This window comes from Poecilia formosa, unplaced genomic scaffold, assembly GCF_000485575.1.
Source record: "Poecilia formosa unplaced genomic scaffold, Poecilia_formosa-5.1.2 Scaffold466, whole genome shotgun sequence".
In the NCBI taxonomy this organism is placed as follows: domain Eukaryota; kingdom Metazoa; phylum Chordata; class Actinopteri; order Cyprinodontiformes; family Poeciliidae; genus Poecilia; species Poecilia formosa.
Window position 1 is genome coordinate 299,173 of NW_006800405.1, and position 18,888 is coordinate 318,060.

At 48.7% G+C, this 18,888-nt stretch overlaps 2 protein-coding genes across 2 annotated transcripts in view; both read left to right on the forward strand.

The window, feature by feature from the left end:
* lamc1 (laminin, gamma 1) overlaps positions 1 to 14,493 on the forward strand; it is a 45,467-nt gene extending 30,974 nt beyond the window's left edge. The window contains exons 3-28 of the mRNA XM_007578086.2: positions 802 to 932; positions 3,417 to 3,583; positions 4,272 to 4,460; positions 5,200 to 5,317; positions 5,538 to 5,636; positions 5,706 to 5,842; positions 5,915 to 6,037; positions 6,111 to 6,300; positions 6,398 to 6,510; positions 6,578 to 6,799; positions 7,239 to 7,427; positions 7,571 to 7,816; positions 8,055 to 8,208; positions 8,355 to 8,497; positions 8,716 to 8,894; positions 8,972 to 9,128; positions 9,222 to 9,427; positions 9,503 to 9,582; positions 9,735 to 9,872; positions 10,193 to 10,337; positions 10,412 to 10,561; positions 10,639 to 10,753; positions 11,134 to 11,333; positions 11,416 to 11,574; positions 11,664 to 11,763; positions 11,835 to 14,493. Of these exons, the coding sequence (XP_007578148.1) occupies positions 802 to 932; positions 3,417 to 3,583; positions 4,272 to 4,460; positions 5,200 to 5,317; positions 5,538 to 5,636; positions 5,706 to 5,842; positions 5,915 to 6,037; positions 6,111 to 6,300; positions 6,398 to 6,510; positions 6,578 to 6,799; positions 7,239 to 7,427; positions 7,571 to 7,816; positions 8,055 to 8,208; positions 8,355 to 8,497; positions 8,716 to 8,894; positions 8,972 to 9,128; positions 9,222 to 9,427; positions 9,503 to 9,582; positions 9,735 to 9,872; positions 10,193 to 10,337; positions 10,412 to 10,561; positions 10,639 to 10,753; positions 11,134 to 11,333; positions 11,416 to 11,574; positions 11,664 to 11,763; positions 11,835 to 12,091 (4,107 nt within the window). The 3' untranslated portion in view covers positions 12,092 to 14,493. The remainder of the gene's footprint in view (positions 1 to 801; positions 933 to 3,416; positions 3,584 to 4,271; positions 4,461 to 5,199; positions 5,318 to 5,537; positions 5,637 to 5,705; positions 5,843 to 5,914; positions 6,038 to 6,110; positions 6,301 to 6,397; positions 6,511 to 6,577; positions 6,800 to 7,238; positions 7,428 to 7,570; positions 7,817 to 8,054; positions 8,209 to 8,354; positions 8,498 to 8,715; positions 8,895 to 8,971; positions 9,129 to 9,221; positions 9,428 to 9,502; positions 9,583 to 9,734; positions 9,873 to 10,192; positions 10,338 to 10,411; positions 10,562 to 10,638; positions 10,754 to 11,133; positions 11,334 to 11,415; positions 11,575 to 11,663; positions 11,764 to 11,834) is intronic.
* A 2,697-nt stretch (positions 14,494 to 17,190) lies between these two features.
* rasal2 (RAS protein activator like 2) overlaps positions 17,191 to 18,888 on the forward strand; it is a 49,807-nt gene continuing 48,109 nt past the window's right edge. The window contains exon 1 of the mRNA XM_007578091.2: positions 17,191 to 17,870. Coding sequence (XP_007578153.1) covers positions 17,639 to 17,870 — 232 coding nt within the window. The 5' untranslated portion in view covers positions 17,191 to 17,638. The remainder of the gene's footprint in view (positions 17,871 to 18,888) is intronic.

Below are 18,888 nucleotides of genomic sequence, written 5' to 3' on the forward strand. Positions count from 1 at the left end.
GTCCAGAACCTTAAAGTCGGTCCAGAACCTTAAAGTCGGAGCAGAACCTTGTAGAACTGCCTGCTGTGTCCTAAGGGGAAAATTACAACCTAAATTTCTGTGTAGTTTTTAAAACCTGATGGAAAATTTCATGTTAATTAAAAAACAGTGATTTTATCGAACTTTCTCATTGAGACCCACGTCTTTAATACATAAAATCATGTTTGAAAAACTGTTTTTGTATTTTTTCTGGTTGTTTTTGGAGATTTGTTTGTTTTTTGTTGAACTGAATAAAGTCTGAGGCTGTAAAATCTTTAAATACTTTAAGTACTTTAAATACCTTAAATACTCTTCATCAGATATTATGCAGTAAAACAGTTTAACGTCAGTAAAACAGTTTAACGTCAGTAAATCGGTTCTGACCCAAACATGTTGTCCTGATTCTCTCGCTGCTTTAACCTCAGATAAAATTCAAGGTTTCTGTATTTCTAGTCTCAATATGGTGATCAGAGACTGGAGCCGTTTTCCTGCAGGAGTCCAGAAACCCTTCACGGTGGTTCTGATAAAAACGGGTTTCATTTCATTTCCAGCCTCAGACCTTTATCTCTTTAGCATCTTGACCCGCCGCCTGCAGACGGAGCTTGTTGCATTTTTGCTGCATGCTTGAACAGGAGAGGGGCGTTTGGGGGATTGTTCAGCTGGTTGCAGTTCACACTTTTAGCTTTCAGATAAACTGTGTAGAAACCGTCTGTTCCTTCCCGCTGCGGCTCTGAAGCTGCAGCCTGCCTGTTTGCTCTAACTGTCCGTGTCGTCTCCGTTTAGGACTGGGTGACGGCCACAGACATCAGAGTGACCCTGAACAGGCTCAACACGTTCGGAGACGAAGTTTTCAACGACCCCAAGGTCCTCAAGTCCTACTACTACGCCATCTCTGACTTCGCTGTGGGAGGAAGGTAAACACGAGTCAAACATTCACCTGCCGGCCGGGTTTCCGCCTCCTCAGACAAAAGAGCCTCCAGTGAATGGAGAAGTGGGCTCAGGTGGATTTACGGTCCTGATCCGGCCTGTGTGGCCCGCTGCCCTGACGCCGGCCTCATGGGGGCAGAGCGGGTTGGACCCAGAGCCTCTGCAGCCATAATCTGTTTGAAATGCAGAGCAGATTCCATTACACATCCAGCATTCCTGACATTCCTGGCTGGCAGGGCCGGATTACAGGGACGGGGCGCTGCCCTGACGGACCAGAGGCCCGCAGAGCGCCGCAGGCTGCGCTCACCGAGGCGTGGTGCTGAGCGGGCCGGGCCGGGCCGGGCCGGGTCACCTGGTTGGACTTTAACCTGATCCATGAACTCATCCTGCAGTCCTGCTGCCTCCGTTCACACAGAAACAGATTATTAAGGTTCTCTGCTTTAATGTAACATTTACTGGATGAAGATGATTTAAAACCAACAAACTACTTTAAATCTCTGTTTTGGCTCTGCTTCTGTTTTGTAAATTAGATTTTGATACTCATCATTAGTTTATGACTCAAGCAGCAGAAATTAAATAAATGCACATTTAATGACATCATTTTTAACCTCATTAAAAAATAAATGTAATCAAATAAATGTAGTTAAATCTCAAAGTTTGTCTTCAGTCTGCAGCTGAGCTGCTAAATGTTTATGTCGCCTAAAGTTAAAATCATGTCTAATTTCTAACATTAGTTGCTAATTTTGACATTTAAATGATGCTTTAAATGCCAGAGGTGGATCAGAGTTGAGCTAAGTAGGTTCATGCTAACAGCCGTGTTGTAAAGAAAAGTCACAACTAAAAACCAACTAATTTAGCTGAAAAGTAGTTTTTGACCTAAACTAACAAGTTAAAACTAACTGGAGCTAAAAATATCAGTCATTTATATACAGGTTAATTTTTCAAACTGACTTAACTGTTTAAATTTATCACTTGTGATATGAAAGGAAATGATCTCAGGATAACAGCTTCACTAAATCCAATGATTGCTCAGCATTAACTGTGCTAACAGCGTTAGCTTAGCATGATGACCAGGCATTCTGTAGTTTCACAAAGATTTAATGTTTCAAGAATCGCGTTGGTCTTCTCAAATTATTTTCACCCAGCTGACTGGCAGTGTGCAGCATCACGTTGGGGAGGGGCAGAGTTGTTTTCTCAGGTGTGTGAAGCATAAAAACGATGTGATGAAGAATCNTAAGTCCGCCAGCTGCAGGACGGCGACCCGCCTTGGCCCGGCCCGGTTCGCCGAGTCAAACCGGGTTTCAGTTCTTCTCCTCCATCAGAGTCCAGTTCAACGGCGTTTAGCTAAAGTCCCACACAGACAGCAGTTTTAATGCTTTTATCTTTTTTATTATTTCAAAATCTCTTTTTCTTTCTTACTGTCGATGTCACATGCTGGTTTATTTTTATTTTTAAATGATGTGAAGCTCCTTGAAATGCTTTGCTGCTGAAATGAGCTATACAAATAAAATGTGATTGATTGATTGATTGATTGATTGATTGATTGATTGATTGATTGATTGATTGATCAGGAAAACGACTTTGGACCAGAAATGAGTCCAGATTGTTTCAGACCTTCATCATTTAGTCGATTTATTTTATTTTATCTGGAGTCAAGAGGCCAGGAAACGAGTCCAGGTGATTGAATCGGGTCCAGGACCAGGTTTTGGTCCAGGTTTTGGTCCAGGTCTGGGTCCGGGTCCGGGTCTAGATTTTGGTCCAGATCCGGGTCCAGGTCTTGGTCCAGGTCCAGATCGGGGTCCAGGTCTGGGTCCGGGTCTGGGTTTTGGTCCAGATCCGGGTTTTGGTCTGGGTGCGGGTCTGGGTCTGGGTTTTGGTCAGGATCCGGGTTTTGGTCTAGGTCCAGGTCCAGNATGAACAGATGGATGGATGGATGAACAGATGAACAGATGGATGGATGAACAGATGAACAGATGGATGGATGAACAGATGAACAGATGGATGGATGAAGAGATGGATGGAGTTTTTCCTCCTGGTTTGTTTGTATTTCTTGTGATTATTGATCCGTTCTGATCAGGAATCTTCTGCCTGTCTGTGTTGCTGCATCGTTTCTCTGACCGTCTCAGCAGTGAAACGACGTTGATAGAAACGTGGAGCTCAGGTTTGTGGGATCCGTCTCTCTGAAGCTCTCAGTTCGTTGTGCTGTCAGACTTTCCACGGCTCTGTGCCAGGAAACCCCTGAGACAATCGGAGAAGGTGGAGGCTGAACAAGCGCCGTCCTGTTGGAGCCAAACCTTCAATCACCGAGCGGAACAGACTTCAGTCTGATGACAGATTTCACACCAACAGGCTGCATTCAGACGAGGCGTCTGATGATGAAATGCTGTTTCTTTGTCAGGTGATGTGCTGAGTGGTGTGTCATCCAGCTGTAACAGGTGTGTGTGTGTGTGTGTGTGTGTGTGTGTCGTCAGGTGTAAGTGTAACGGCCATGCCAGCGAGTGTGTGAAGGACAGCGGGGGCCGGCTGGTCTGCGACTGCAAACACAACACGGAGGGCGTCGACTGCGGCGTGTGCAAAGCTTTCTACAACGACCGGCCGTGGATGAGGGCGACGGCCGACAGCGCCAACGAGTGTCTGCGTGAGTCACCGGTTACCGGCTGAACCGGCCAGGGAGCGGACAGCTGTGCTGGACGCTGGCCAGGCCTCTGGGGGATTGTGGGAGTTGTAGTTCCTGTTTAATGCATGACTAAGCGGTGCTCAGTCTCCCACACTGCAGGAAACATGAGAGTCAGGGAAACTTTTCCAAATCCAGATATCACCATTCGCTACGGTGACGAACTCAGGCCGTTTAGTTTCTAACTAAGATCCAGAATTATACAGAAAATGTAGAAGTAAAACAGAAGAATGACGAGTTTTGACTGAAACACCAAACCAGTGGATTAGGAACAACAACAAGTTGGTTTTAATGTGAAGACATGAGAATGAGAGACTGGAGACTTAACAAACCTGCACCCTGCCCAGGGATGTAAAAGCTCTGTGTCTTTACTTGGCCTCAGTCAGGACGACCAGTGGCAGCGCTGCCGTCATTTCTGCTAACCCTAACCCTTCTGACCAGCATTATGACGCTGACGATGCCTGCTAAGGTTTTGTCTCTTTTTTCTTCACCCACATTAAAAATTCCTGTTAAAACTGATTTTTAACAGGAAACACCTGGTCCACATTGAAGCAACATGAAGACAGACTGTCGTCTCTGTTTCAGGGTTTCTGACTTTTTAAACATTTTCCAACCAGTGTTTTCAGGGAATGTTGCTGTTTCCGTGTTTCAGCCTGCGACTGTAACAGGAAGAGCTCAGACTGCTACTTCGACGCCGAGCTGTACCGGGCCACGGGTCACGGAGGTCACTGCAGGAACTGCGCCGACAACACCGACGGGCCCAACTGTGAGCGCTGCCTCGACAACTACCACAGAGACCAGAGCGGCAACCGCTGCCTGCCCTGCAACTGCAACTCCATCGGTGAGTCCCGGCAGCTGCAACAGAATTCACCCTTTCATCCTGGGAGTGAAACATGAATTATGGGCGCATGAATCTGCTATGCTCATATCTGACAGGTTCATTTCTGCATTGATGCAAAGTCTGAGAAACAGATACTGTCGTATCAACTCTGCACTATAAATTCACACAAAACGGCTGAGACAGCAAATAAATATAAAACCAAACGGTGAAACATGAAGATCATAAACTTGATTTAAAAACCTGGAACTGAGGGTTTCCTGAAGACACCAGCTGTGTTTCTGCCCCCTGCTGGTCATTTTCCTTCTGTTTCTGAATGTTTCCCATTTCTCTGGAGTTTTATCATCTTTATCTGGATGTTCTTTATATCCATGTCAGGTCTGTGTTTAAAATGTTTATGGTTGATTATAAGATGATGTTTTGTCCCTTTCTGGCATATTTTACATCTTTACTTGTTTCTTTGATATTTTCATGGCTGTGTGGGAACAGCTCTGTGTTTGCATCACTTTTAGCTCTTGTGCATGTTTTGCATTTCTTCTAGGTGTTGAGAATGTCTCTGTGTTTGTGGTCAGTTTATTGGATCCTTTCTCAGAGAAAGTTCCTGAAAACCTTCTGGTCGTGTCCTCAGGTGGAATGAGGTTTTCCTGCTCTGTTCCAGCCTCTCTGCGTATTTCATTGACCCTAACTCTCTTTGGGAGGTCAAAGGTTACCGGGCTGACGGCAGACGTTTGTTTGTTTGCAGGTTCTGAGTCTCCTCAGTGCAACACCAGAGGCGTGTGCGCCTGCAAACCCGGAGTAACCGGGGAGAAGTGCGACCGCTGCCAGCCGGGGTTCCACAGCCTGACCGAGGCCGGCTGCAGGTACGCCGCCGCCGCCGCCGCCGCCTCACGTCACCTGGACACAAACTGCCTTAAACATGACAGAGTGGGAAACTGCTCAGTTAGTTTCTGAAAAGCAGGAATCTGATCTGAGCTGCCTCAGGAGCTGTGTCCTCTGAGCGCCACCTGCTGGCCACATCGCTGAGTTTGGGGTCGTTTTGTGAGCTTTGTGGGTGAATTTAACCCTGTGCTTGTCTGCCAGGCCTTGCACCTGCTCGCCGTCAGGCAGCACCCAGGAGTGTGACGTCAACACGGGTCAGTGCCGCTGTAAAGACAACGTGGAGGGCTTCAGCTGCGACAGGTAAGGAACTCACTCAGGTTCCGGTTCCTCGTTAAGACACTCTTTATACCGACCCGTGTGTCCCTCCAGATGTAAACCAGGTTACTTCAACTTGGACCCCAACAACCCCCAGGGCTGCACAGCCTGTTTCTGCTTCCAGCACTCGTCTGTGTGCGACAGCGCCGAAGGCTACAGCGTCCACACCATCAGCTCCACCTTCGACAGAGGTGAACTCCGCCTGCAGCCCAAACTCTGGGCATGCTCCCCCTCTAGTTTCTGACTTCCTGTTCCTGTTGCAGGTACAGAGGAGTGGAGCGGCCAGACGCGGGACGGATCCACCGTCTCTGTCCAGTGGTCCCCCACCGGACAGGAAGTGTCCTTGATGTCTGAAGACTACCAGCCGCTGTACCTGGTGGCCCCAGGTACCGAACCTGAGCCGTTCCGGACCCTGCGGTTCCCCTCAGAGACTCACCGCTGGTGTTTTCTGCTCCACAGAGAAGTTCTTGAGGAATCAGATGCTGAGTTATGGACAAAACCTGAGCATGACCTTCCGAGTGGAGCGGCGGGATGCTCGGCTGTCGGCCGAGGATCTGATCCTGGAGGGGGCCGACATGAGGCTGGCCGTCCCGCTCATCGCCCAGGGCAACGCCTACCCCAACGAGAACATGCAGACCTTTGTGTTCAGGTGGGATGAGGCATTCCTGATCAGAGAAGATTCCTCAACTCTCTGTTGGTCCTGAATAAATCAAACCGTTCTGGTTCTGGTTCTGGTTCTGGTTCAGGCTCCACGAACAGCCAGGCTACCCCTGGAGACCCACCATCAGTGACTCAGACTTCCAGAAACTTCTCCACAACCTGACGGCCATCAAGATCCGGGGCACCTACAGCGAGCGGAGTAGGCATCTCCCGACACCTCCACCACCTTCCCTCCTCCAGACACATAAACCTGGGTCTGTCTGCAGGTGCTGGTTACCTGGACAACGTCTCCCTGGTGACGGCGAGGCGGGGCCCAGGAGTGCCGGCCCGCTGGGTGGAGCAGTGCACCTGTCCGCTGGGTTACCAGGGTCAGCACTGTGAGCAGTGCACCCTGGGATACCGCCGCGCCCAGCGGGAGCTCGGACCCTTCAGCTCCTGTGAAGTCTGCAACTGCCATGGACACAGCGACGCCTGCAACCCTGATACTGGTAAGACTGGGAACACTGGGAGTCCTGGGTCTATTGACTGCAGTGACGCCTCCCACCCTGACACTGGGAACACTGGGAGAAGACGGTTTGATGGTCACAGTGACTTTGGTTGTTTTCAGGGTTTAGACAGAACCGTGGGCTCGTTCCTAACTGGTTCCTTGAGGTTCTGACTGGACCCACCCTGGGTTCTGCTTTGCTTCTCTAACTAGTTTCCAGTGGCTCCAGTTTAAGACTGGTTTGTTACTGGTTAACTAGATTTTTTTTGTTTTTTCCTCGGCCCAGACTTTGTGATGGTTCTGGTTGGTCAGTCTCGTGTGGTTCTGGTTCTGGTTCTGGAATGTTGACCTTTCTGTAGATAAAGTGTTTTATTCCCAGTTCTTTCGGTGGTCATCTGTCGGTCAGCAGGTGAAAACGTCTCCTGTCTCTGCCTCCTGTCCAGGAGCCTGTCTCTGCCAGGACAACACTGCCGGGTTGAGCTGCGAGCGCTGCCAGGACGGTTTCTATGGCGACGCCACCCAGGGCACGGCGGACGACTGCCGGCCGTGCCCCTGCCCCAGCGGAGCCACCTGCGCTGTCGTCCCCAAAACCAGAGAAGTGGTTTGCACCAACTGTCCTGCTGGAACCACAGGTACCACAGAGGCCTGGACCAGGCAGCGCCGTGGTTCTTCCAAGGGATTATCTGAAAATATACAAACTAAGCTTTGACATGTTTTTGAAACATTAAGATCAGTAGAAGTAGACATCAACATGCAACACCTCACCTGTGTGCAGGAAAGCGCTGTGAGCTCTGCGACGACGGGTTCTTTGGGGACCCTCTGGGTCAGAACGGGCCGGCCCGGCCCTGCCGCTCCTGCCAGTGCAGCAGTAACATCGACCCCAACGCCGTCGGCAACTGCAACCGCGAGACGGGAGAATGCCTCAAGTGCATCTACAACACCGACGGCTTCTTCTGCGACCGCTGCAAGGCGGGCTTCTTCGGAGACCCGCATGCCTCCAACCCTGCTGAGAAGTGTGCAGGTGAGCCTCCGTTCACATCGACCCATGGAAGACCAGTAACGGGTTTTATTCACGGCTACTGACCGACACTAACCTGCAGTGTTCTCGTGTTTTACTGCCCGTCCAGCGTCTGACGGGCTGCAGCCTCAGTTCTTTACACAGTTTAGAGATAACCAGTTTGGACTCGTCTTGGTTCACAGAATCGAGCTTTTCATTGGAAATTCAGCTCTTGGTGTTTCCTGTCGGTGTTTTTCATCAGCCTGCTCCTGCTCTCCGCTGGGCACCGTGGATCAGCAGACCAGCTGTTCTCCGGTCACCGGTCAGTGTCAGTGTCTGCCTAACGTGGACGGACGCGACTGCAGCGCCTGCCAGCTGGGATTCTTCAACCTGCAGAGCGGCAGTGGCTGCGAGGAGTGAGTTCCCCTCCACGTTTCAGACCTTCACTGTTCATTCATCCTTCACCGTGGAGCCATTACATGAAGTCATTTCATGTCGTTGATCGTGGCTAAACTCATCAGGGTTGGAAGTTACAAACCAGTTTGTCTGCACCTGTCCACAGGTGTAACTGCAACCCAATCGGCTCCACCAGTGGCGACTGTGACATTGACTCAGGACAATGCGAGTGCCAACCCGGCGTCGCCGGCCAGCACTGTGACCGCTGTGAGGTCAACTTTTTCGGCTTCAGCTCATCTGGCTGCAAACGTGAGGACCAAACCAAACAAGTTACTTTCACTTGTGACTTACTTTGACCTTACCGTTGGGTTTGCAGCATAAATACGACACAAAAACCCTGCAGTATTCGTTCCAAGGGACAGATCCAAGGAGAAAGGAGATTAAATATTTATCATAGTTTTAGTTATTTTAGAGCTGCAGATCAGTAAAGGCGTGAAATATGAATAAACTTTCTGTTTCCTGCTCAGCGTGTGACTGCGACCCTGAAGGTTCTCTGTCCGGTCAGTGTAAGGAAGACGGCCGGTGCGAGTGTCGACCCGGCTTCGTTGGAGCTCGATGTGATATGTGTGAGGAGAATTATTTCTACAACCGGTCAGTGCCAGGCTGCCAGCAGTGTCCGTCCTGCTACGGTCTGGTCCGAGACAAGGTGAGGAGTCGTTGATCAGAGCTTCGCTCCTTCACATGACCTTTCCAAACTGAAATGGTTTCTAAAATGGTGTCCAGGTGAACCAGCAGAGACAGAAGCTCCAAGAACTCCAGACTCTGATAGATAACCTCGGCTCCGGCCAGGACACGGTCAGTGATAAGGCCTTTGAGGATCGATTGAAGGAGGCAGAGAAGGTCATCATGGAGCTGCTGGAAGAGGCTCAGAATAGCAAAGGTAAAACTGCCACACACAGAACAATGTGAGGACCAGAAGATGTTTTAATAAACAGCATAAAGGTGCGCTAATGTACCGCCTGGGTCCTTGCAGATGCAGACCGAGGTCTGCTGGACCGTCTGAACGTCCTGAACATCACCCTGACCACCCAGTGGAACCGACTGCAGAGCATCCGCAACACGGTGGACGACACCAGCGCTCAGGCTGACCGCGCGCGGGACAGAGTCCAAGACGCCGAGAGACTGATCGACCGAGCTCGGCAGGAACTGGCCAAGGCCAAGGATGCCATCAGCAAAGTGGTAAGTGAAGTCAGTGTTGTCCTGATATGTAATGGACTGATCAGTGGCAGGTAACTGAGCCGATGTGATTCACAGGACGTCAAACCTACTGATGGCTCTGGAGAACCCAACAACATGACGCTGCTGGCTGAGGAGGCTCGGCGCCTCGCCGACAAGTAAGACTTCATACCTGCAGCTCTGACTGGCGAACCTGAAAGACTCACCAAGAACTCATCCAAAACCTGAAGATGAACTGGATTCATCCATGACAGTTCAAAGAATCTTTTGAAGTCATCTTGACAAAAATGTGTTGAAATGTTTCCTACAGGCACAAGATGGACGCTGACCAGATCGAAAAGATCGCTAAAGATGCCAACGACACGTCAACCAAAGCATACAACCTGCTGCTGAAGACCATCGACGGCGAGAGCAAGATGGCTGATGAGATTGACAAGCTCAACAAGATGTAGGTCACATTTCAGTTTGTGTGGATGAAAACGGTTTTAAAGGGACAGACGACCGTGTCCAGCTGACAATGTTGTGGCTTTTTGTTCATTTGGTTTAGTACTTTTGAATCTCTGATTTGCCTCTCTAGCTGCTTCATGCAACGTCTTTGCTTGTAAAATGTTTGTGTTTATTTTGTGCTTTTTATTGCAGTTTGTGTCTTTTAATTGACGTTTGGTGTCCTTGTGTGTAAAGTCTGTTTGAAGTTTTGGACTTCGAGGCAATGAGTTTCCAACAGATTTAGAACTCCCTGAGTTTCCGACTTCTCCTCCCCCCTTTCAGGTACAACGAGGCGAAGGACCGGGCCAAGGATCTGGAGCAACAGGCCAACAAGGTGCAGGCGGAGGCAGAGGACGCCGGGAACAAAGCTCTGAAGCTGTTTGCCAACCTGACCAGCCTCCCGCCGTTTGACACCAAGACACTGGAGGTAAATGTTAGCAAGGTAAAACAGACATGCGTTGCTCAAGGAATCAAACTTATTAATGATGCGCCTGTTCTCAGGATGATGCCAAAAAGATTAAGAAGGAGGCGTCTGATCTGGACAACCTGATTGACAAGACGGAACGGGAGTACAACGAGCTGCGAGACGACCTGAAGCCCAAAGAGCTGGAGGTCCGGAAGCTGCTGGAGAAAGGGAAGAGTGAGCAGCAGGTGAGTTCAGGTTATGACAGAGTCTCCTCTGGCTGAGCCACTTAACACCAGCCATTCAACCTGCTTCTGTTCCACAGACTGCAGATCAGCTGCTGGCCCGAGCCGATGCCGCTAAAGCTCTGGCCGAGGAGGCGGCGAAGAAAGGCCAGTCAACTTTCAGAGAAGCAGAGAGCATCCTGGAGGACCTCCGAGGTAACTGCCCCCGTTTTCAGTCGCAGCACCAAGATCCAAACCTGGTGTTCACCTGAAATGCTCTTGGAGATGAGACCAGTGGCAGGCTGTGAGGCTGCTTCATGCAAACTGTTGCAATGCTGTGAAAAATCTTTCTGTTTTCTGGACAAAATAATCACCATTTTCACAAGAAGATTTTGGGGATTCTTTATGTGTTCTCAATCTGTGCATTAAAAAATCTTAATCGATGCAGAGTCTAAATAAAACAAGTTTGAAAGGATGTTGATGCACTGTTGCAGGAAGTTAAATGTGGAGACAACGTTGCTTTAGTTTTCCACTTATTGTAAATGTTTTCCTTCTAAATCATTTTAATCTGAGGGTTATTTCCAAACTTGTTCCAGACTTTGACAGGAGGGTCAACGACAACAAGACAGCAGCAGAGGAAGCCATGAAGAAGATCCCTATCATCAATGCCACCATAATGGCCGCCAACGAGAAGACCCGGCAGGCGAAGGAGGCGCTTGGTAATGCTGCCAGTGATGCTGGGGAAGCCAAGAGGAAGGCCGAAGAGGCTGAGAAGATTGCAGGCAACGTTCAGAAGGTAACGAGGCGCCCCCTGCTGGTCGATGAGTGGTCTGATCCTCTTCATCCGCTCACCGTCTCCTCACATCGTGTCCTGGCAGGGCTCGGCTAGGACTAAAGAGGAAGCAGAGAAGGCGCTGCAGGACACAAACAAGCTGGACAAAGATGTTGATGACATGATGGATCAGCTGAGCGCCGCGGAGGAGGAGCTGAAGAAGAAGAAGGCTGAGGCTGACAGCGACATGATGATGGCTTCCATGGTACGAACTGACCCTCTGGTCTATGAGGAAGTTTCAAACTGTTTAACAAAAGCATTGCTGATAGTCGATGGGATTGATCTGTCCTGCAGGCATCGGATAACGCCAAACAGGCTGAGGACAACGCTCGCAAGGCCAAGAGTACGGTGAAGACGGTCCTGAAGATCATCACAGATCTAATGGATCAGCTGGGTAGGTCCAGAACTCGTCTCTCGCTGTCGACATTAGCTGTGACTCAAACTAACTGTCATGTGTTTCTGCAGGAAACATTGATAAAGTGGATCTTAGCAAACTGAACCAGATTGATGAGTCTCTGAAGCGTGCCAAGGACAAGATGGCCGGCAGCGAGCTGGACAAGAAGCTCAGGGAACTGAATGATGTGGCGAGCACACAGAAGCAGATGATCGACGACTATGACCGGCAGATCCGAGAGATCCGCAGCGACATCAACAACCTGAACGACATCAAGGCGGCGTTACCCGAAGGCTGCTTCAACACGCCGTCGCTGGAGCAGCCTTAACCCCGCCCACATCGTCCATCCGCCCCGTTTCCTCCCACGCTCACATCTAACACTCCGGCAAGCGTGCCGACTTTTACCAAAACAGTTCTTTCTTTGCCAACATTTCAGCCGCGCCCAGTAGAGAGGCAGTTGCTGGTGACGTCGGTGTCGTTACAGTGACCTCCGCGGTGCAGGGGCGCTGGGCAGCGAGGTGGACGAACCTCGGAGAGACAACCAGAACCATAAACCCAATGTGACTGCAGCCCATTGGCGCCTCGCCATATTTTTGTCTTCAACATTTCAGAACACGTGAAGGAATTCTCAGATCCTCCTCCCGAAGCTACGCTCTCGATACAGACAGCAGGGAAAATATTTCTAATCCTCTCTTCTGCAGTATTCACACCTCCAGCAGGTGGCAGTGTTTTGTAAAGTCACATAAACTGCTGTGCGGGAAGCTGCCAAAGTCCCAGACAGATAAAACCAAACCCAAACTCCTTCTCATTTACAATTTCCCACATTTAAGCCTTGATAGAAGCTGTGAATTCTTTGGGAAGTAGAAATGGCCGTTTTCCGTCACAGACAGAAACAAAACGTCCCACAAGCAGCTTCAGTTGTTCAGGCCCCAAATCTGTTTATTGACCACAATAAGTAAAAGTTAATGTTTGTTTTCATAGTGAAACATTTCAAAGGTTGGCTCTAGATAAGCAGCAATACCTAAAATTAAAGCCATGGTCTGGTTTGCATCACTTTGGACTAACTTATCCTGCCAAACCTTTTAATCAAAGCCATCTTAGCAGCAGGTCTCCAGGTTTTGTGAAGGTCTTACAGAGTTTCTTATTTGGCTTTTGCTCATTTTTTAAGTGTAGTAACGTTTTACTGATTCCAGCTGCTGATTTTCTAAAAGTAATATTTAAATATCACTTTTATTTGTCACAATAATTAGCAATGAAACATTTGTATTAGTTTGGAGAGGTTAATGCTGGCAAGCTAGGTTTTCATGTTAGCTTGTCAAACAGCTGGTTATCATGTTAGGGTGAACTCTACGGGTTTTTTTTTGACAATTCTAGTGTTAAATTTAAATGTAACTTTCATTTCTTCAGTGCTGTCAAAGGAGGCGATTAGCTTCACTTTGTAGCATCACTTTTTCACAATTAATCAAAACTAACATGCTAACCTCCTATCTATAGCAAAGAGACATCTCTGCTTTTGAACAGCTTGCTAGTTAACTTTGTTAGCCTTAGCATGCTAGCTTAGCTAACTTTTGTCGGCTCAGGTTGAACAGCGTAACTTCGGACTCTGAAAGCCTGTTTGGTTCTGTGTTTTCATTAGCATCATGGATGCAGCCCAGGTTGGACAGACGGTTTCCAGCTAGCTGCTAGCATGTTCCAGGACAAAGTCTGAAGAAAGTCCTGGACTTCAGAAAGCCTGGGCTGCTCTTCCTCAGTAGGAGGAAGATGAGAACCTGTGGGGTGAATCAGGAGTTCTGTCTGTGGTGGAAACCTCTGAGAAGAGATGATTTGTACCAAACGATCTGACGCTTCCTGGTTACCAGATAAAATGTTTTGCTAATGTTGGAACGTGACGGATCCCCTGTTGGATTGTCTTTGTGTGTAAAATCCCGTTCCGACCCCTGAGTGACCCCTTCTGGACTTTGGCAGCTTCGGCTCATGGGTGCGTTCCCACTCTGCAGCACCTCACCTTTGTCTCCACATCCAAACACTATGCAACTTTGTACATTCTGCGTAGCGAGAGTTTTATCTGATACACTGGTGCTAATAATTATTACAAATGTTTTATTTTTGAGTGAATGTTTTTTATTATGAGTTAGAGCGAGGAGTTTATTATTATGCGTGTAAATAAGTGATTGGCTGATTTTACCCCATTATGTCTGATCACAATCAATCAACTGAAACCTCCAGGTGAAAATATATCCTCTATCATAACGTCTGTGGTATGTTATTATTCTAATTGTTATAATTATTATCTCTGCTTGCTTGTATACAGGGCTGAGAGCTGTTGCCTTTCACCATTACTGTTTGTGTTGATTCTTTGTGGGTTTTCAGGAGGTTTGAGCCCTTCGTCAGGCAGGACGAGTCGGTTCGCGCCTTAAAGGACCGCTGTTGGTACTTCAGCAAAGTTTTTAAATTCACACAGATGGATCCTGGACCACCAGACCCCAGAATGTCCTCATGCCGTCTGTTTCAGCGACTCGCCTGTGGTGCCTGCAGCCTGTGCAGCTCCAGCTCTGTAATCAGTATTTTAAGTTATATGGGCTGTTTGTGGTGAGATCTGCTGTCGTTCTTCATGTTGGTGGCCATGTTGCTGCTGCTCAGCCTGCAGGATTTCTATGTTTCCATCTCTGTTTACGCCTGCCTGTAAACCCAAACCTAACATTTCAGTAATAAAAACCAACTACTACAGGACTTGCTTTGTGTCTGAGTCGACTTTCTTTCAGGTTTCACTCCTGTCATGTCAGTGGCTGTTCCTCCTGTGGACAAACGAGACAAACTGTTCAACTGACCAGCTGGACATTTCAAAGCCAGATTTTAACGTATAGAAGTCTAGACATTCTGCAGACTAGATACGATCAGACGGAGGATGTGCTTTGGTGGAGCTCCTGGTTCTCCTCACTGACTGCATAGAGAAGCAACATCAGCAGAATATTTTCAGAACTTTTTCTGGATCTTCTCTGTTGAGCCTCAGACATGATGGATATTTTTGCCCACAGAACAAGTTTTGAATCTTGGTCATATGAAAATGAAATTGGACATGGCTGATTTATTTTAGGACGATTCAGGAAGCAGAAGAGATCAGGTTATGTTTTTTATTATTGCTTTTATTATTTTATTTGTTTTTGTCACGGGGTCCACGCTCCTTACCGGTAGGGGGCGGTAATGTTTTCCACCCCAAATAAAACTCAAGGAGAAGAAGAAGCATTTCCGCTTTAAAATTCATATCTTTCAAAAGACCAAAGGGCATTTTTAATTAATATATATACACAATAAAAACACCACAACTAAATTAGAAATCAGTTGTACACTAATGTGGGTCATAAATAAAATTTACATAAATTACGCTAAAAAGAAATGCGAGAAATCACATTACATTGCAACAGCGCCAGTTTAACAAAATTAACAATAATCAAAATGCCAAAGGGCATCTTTTATTATTATTATTAATATTTATTTGACCAAAAAGTCTTCCTATTGTGCCATTAAACCACGGAGCGTTGAAGCTCAGGCAGCAGCAGGAGGCCGAGCGAATCAGTCTGTCTTACCGGGGCATGAACTCACAACCAGCCGCAATGAACCGTCTGAATATTTCTTTCTAAAAGTTACAGCAAATCTTTTTGTCCCGTGGAGCAAAGCGTGGAGGAAGATGAAGCAGGAGGAAGATGAAGCAGGAGGAAGATGAGGAGACTGACCTGGCCGCAGTGAGGGCTATGCTAACCAACTAGCTAGGTAAGACACGACTCTGCACTTAATGCACTTATAAATGATGCATAAAGCATTTAAAAGTAACTAAGAAATATGATTATTATTATTTCTTTAGTATTTTGACATTTGAACGCCTAAACGTGCAGGTATCGCAGCATTTCTGTGTAGAGAACTGATTCCCCAGAAGAACCGGTTCAGAGTTCAGTTCACATTGATTGAAACTGAATTATTCATCTGAACGGTTCTTCCTCAGAGTTCAGAAGAACTGGAAACTTTTATGGAGTTTCACCACTTCAGCCGAACCCGAACTGATAGAATACTGCGGTACCAACAAGGACCAGCAGGGGGAGGCAGAGCGCTGCCTGCAGAGCACCAGTCAGGTTCCGAAGGAGTTGGACCTGCTCTGCCCGAACCCTGAGAGGTACAGAGCGCTGGTTCATACAGACTGGGTCAGAACCAGAACCAGAGAAAGGATCAAAATAGACATCAAATCACAGAGAAAAAAGGTCCACAATAAGAAAACTACCTGAGAAAACTGAGACCAAATCCACTGAACCAAACGCAAGACAAAAAGACAAGATGAATAAAGAAATTCCTCAATCTGGACTAACTGTAGGAGCTGTTCTGAAAGAACGTGGACCAGAAACAGAACCATGACCCGACTCTTCCTGAGTGGTGAAGGACCCACTGGGAGTCGGTAGGTGAACTGACGACCCTGGAGAGAACCAAGGAGAACATGCAGAACGCTGCGCCCGACAGGAAGCTTCGATCTCTGCTTCAGGTTTCAGAACGGCGCCGGACTGAGCAGCTCTGCTGGTTCTGACTGGTTCTGGATGCTTTCTGTTTTCAGACAGTAGTGATGATGCGTAACCGTGGCAATGTGGTATTGTTTTCACAACCGGGAGCAGCTGTTAGCATCTGAAAAGCTCTAATAATTCCTGACCTTTGACCCCAGATCCCAGGAAAAGGAGGAAGGTAAAGCCATCTCTTCCATCCATCAGGGATCATGTCCCAGACTCCAACGTCTTTCTGGCCAGACAGAGATTTAGAGGAGCGGCAGAAGCAAAGGTGGTGGATTAGCAGAGCTGCCAGCATCTGATGTTACTGTGAAATCTTATCTCTGGATGTTGAGCTGTTAGCATGTCATAAAGCAACAGTCTTCAGTCAGAGGCCCCTTCACATGTCACTGAAACACTGACTGCTGGTGGAGATCCTTCTGCCCTCAGCACCATGATGACTGAAGATACTTGGATTATTTCAGTTATGAGAACATTTCAGTTTTTAGGATGAAGCATTTTTTAATCTGTGATGATGATGAATCCTTCCTTCAGAAGCTTCCCGGTTTAGACTTCTTCATCTCCATTTACAACGTGACCTCTGACCCTGAAAAGTCTTCATGCTCCAGAACCAAAGAACCTTCTGGGTCCTTCCATATCTGACAAACTGGTTTAATCATCTGCTGCAGACTGTTTCAGGATCAGTTCAGCTCTGACTGCAGAGGATGAGTTGGATGAATAAATGAACAACAGAACTGAAAATACAATCTGACAATTCACACTAATTTTGTTAAAACGCTAAAGATTTGGACCTTTAAGGTCACCTCAATAATAATAATAATAATAATAATAATAATAATAATAATAATAATAATAATAATAACAACAGTCGTATCTGGGTTGTCCCGTTTCGACCCTGACTCTGGTTCTGGTCGGCCTTCATCAGGAAACATGGCTTCAGGTCCTGGACTTCCTCCTCTTCCTCCCGGATCTCCCTGCGCGCTCCCGCGGGGACTGGCACGTCGCGGCGCAGCCCCGCTGCCCTGCGCGCTCCCGTGGAGCGGCAGCAGCTCAGACCTGCAGCCCGCCGGAGACTCGCCGTCCTCCGCCTGGATCCCGGACTTCCCGCCGCTTTCTGCGCTCCGCCTGCCGGACTGTGGGGGGTAATTCAGCGGGAAGGACAGGGGAGGTTCCCGGCTTCCTGTTTCTGGAGCTTTAGTTGAAGTTTGGACCGTTTTTCCCAGAACTGGAGCCATGAGGCAGGACCGGGGGGCCAGCCGGAGCGCCGCCGGCGGCAGCGGGAGCAGCTAGCGGCCTGCAGGGAGCAGCGGGGCGGCCGGAGCCCCGGAGCCTCCATGCGGGATCTCACTCTCACTTTATCCCACTTTCACACACTCCTGCCGGCCATACGCGCCCCTCCGAAGCCTCTCCCCCCGGGACCGCAAGTTTCCTTGGCGGACATGGAGCCGGACTCGGTACCGGCAGACCTGGACTCCCTCCAGGGCGGACTGGGTCTCCTGGATCCGCTGGTGGACCGGATCCTGGGGGACTCCGTGTCCCAGCAGCAGGGATGGCTCCGGGTTTACGGTAAGCAGAACTCACCCAGGGGACGGGGCCGGTACCGGGACACGGTCCGGTCCAGGAGGGTCAGAACCCGCAACAGCTGGACTAAATGGAGGTTTGACCCTGAAACCGGTTCTCTAAAAATAGACCCAGTTGGTCCTGAGCCGAGCCAGGATCCAGTTTCTGAGGCCGAACTTTTCCGAACCCGTCCTGAAGGTTGCTCAGCCAGAACAGAACCACGGTGGAGTCCCAGAACCTGTTGGGTTTTCCCTGTAAAGTCGAAGGAGTTTTTGGGTCAGAACCAGTGTTCAGGTTCTGTTGGAGCAGTTTGAGTCAGACTGAGAACCGGGTCAGGTGTTGACCTCCAGGCCAGAATCCCCAGAACCTTTCTGCTCGGTCCAGAAGCTTTAGTTCCCCAGAACCTTTCAGAACCTTCTGGGCTGAACTCTCCTGCTGGAACCGACCCGGTTCTTCAGATTAATGGTCAATAATCTGGTCAACATATCAATAATCTGTGGTAGTTAAATCCTGAGCCTTCAGTCATCACGTTGTCATGACAACCAACTCCTGAGGGGTTTTCTAGGTGGAGGGTCAGAGGTCATGCATGGTGTTCAAATGTTTCACCGCTAAATCAGCTGCAGGAGCTGGAGGCCGGTTCTGACAGGTTCTGATGCGATGAAGCCCAAACCGGACCTGGACAGAACCTGGAGGTGGGCCCAGAAGCAGATCATGTGACCTGTGATGTCATCCAGGTGACCTGGAACCGACCTGCAGATGTTTCAGAACTGGGTCGGCCCGTATGGACCTGCTGGTCGGGTCAGGTTCTGACCTACTGGGCCAAAGCTCAGCAGCGTGATTCAGAAGTCTGATGGCGATGTGAGTCACCTGAACGCCTCACTGCTGTCAGCCGGTCTGCTGGTTCTGCTGACAGCTCTGGGTGCATTCACTGCCCACAGGAAACAGGAGCTTTCATCCTCTGACTGGGTGGTGACTGCATGTAGATCGGCAGCAGGGTTTTATCCCACAGTGCATGTAGATCGGC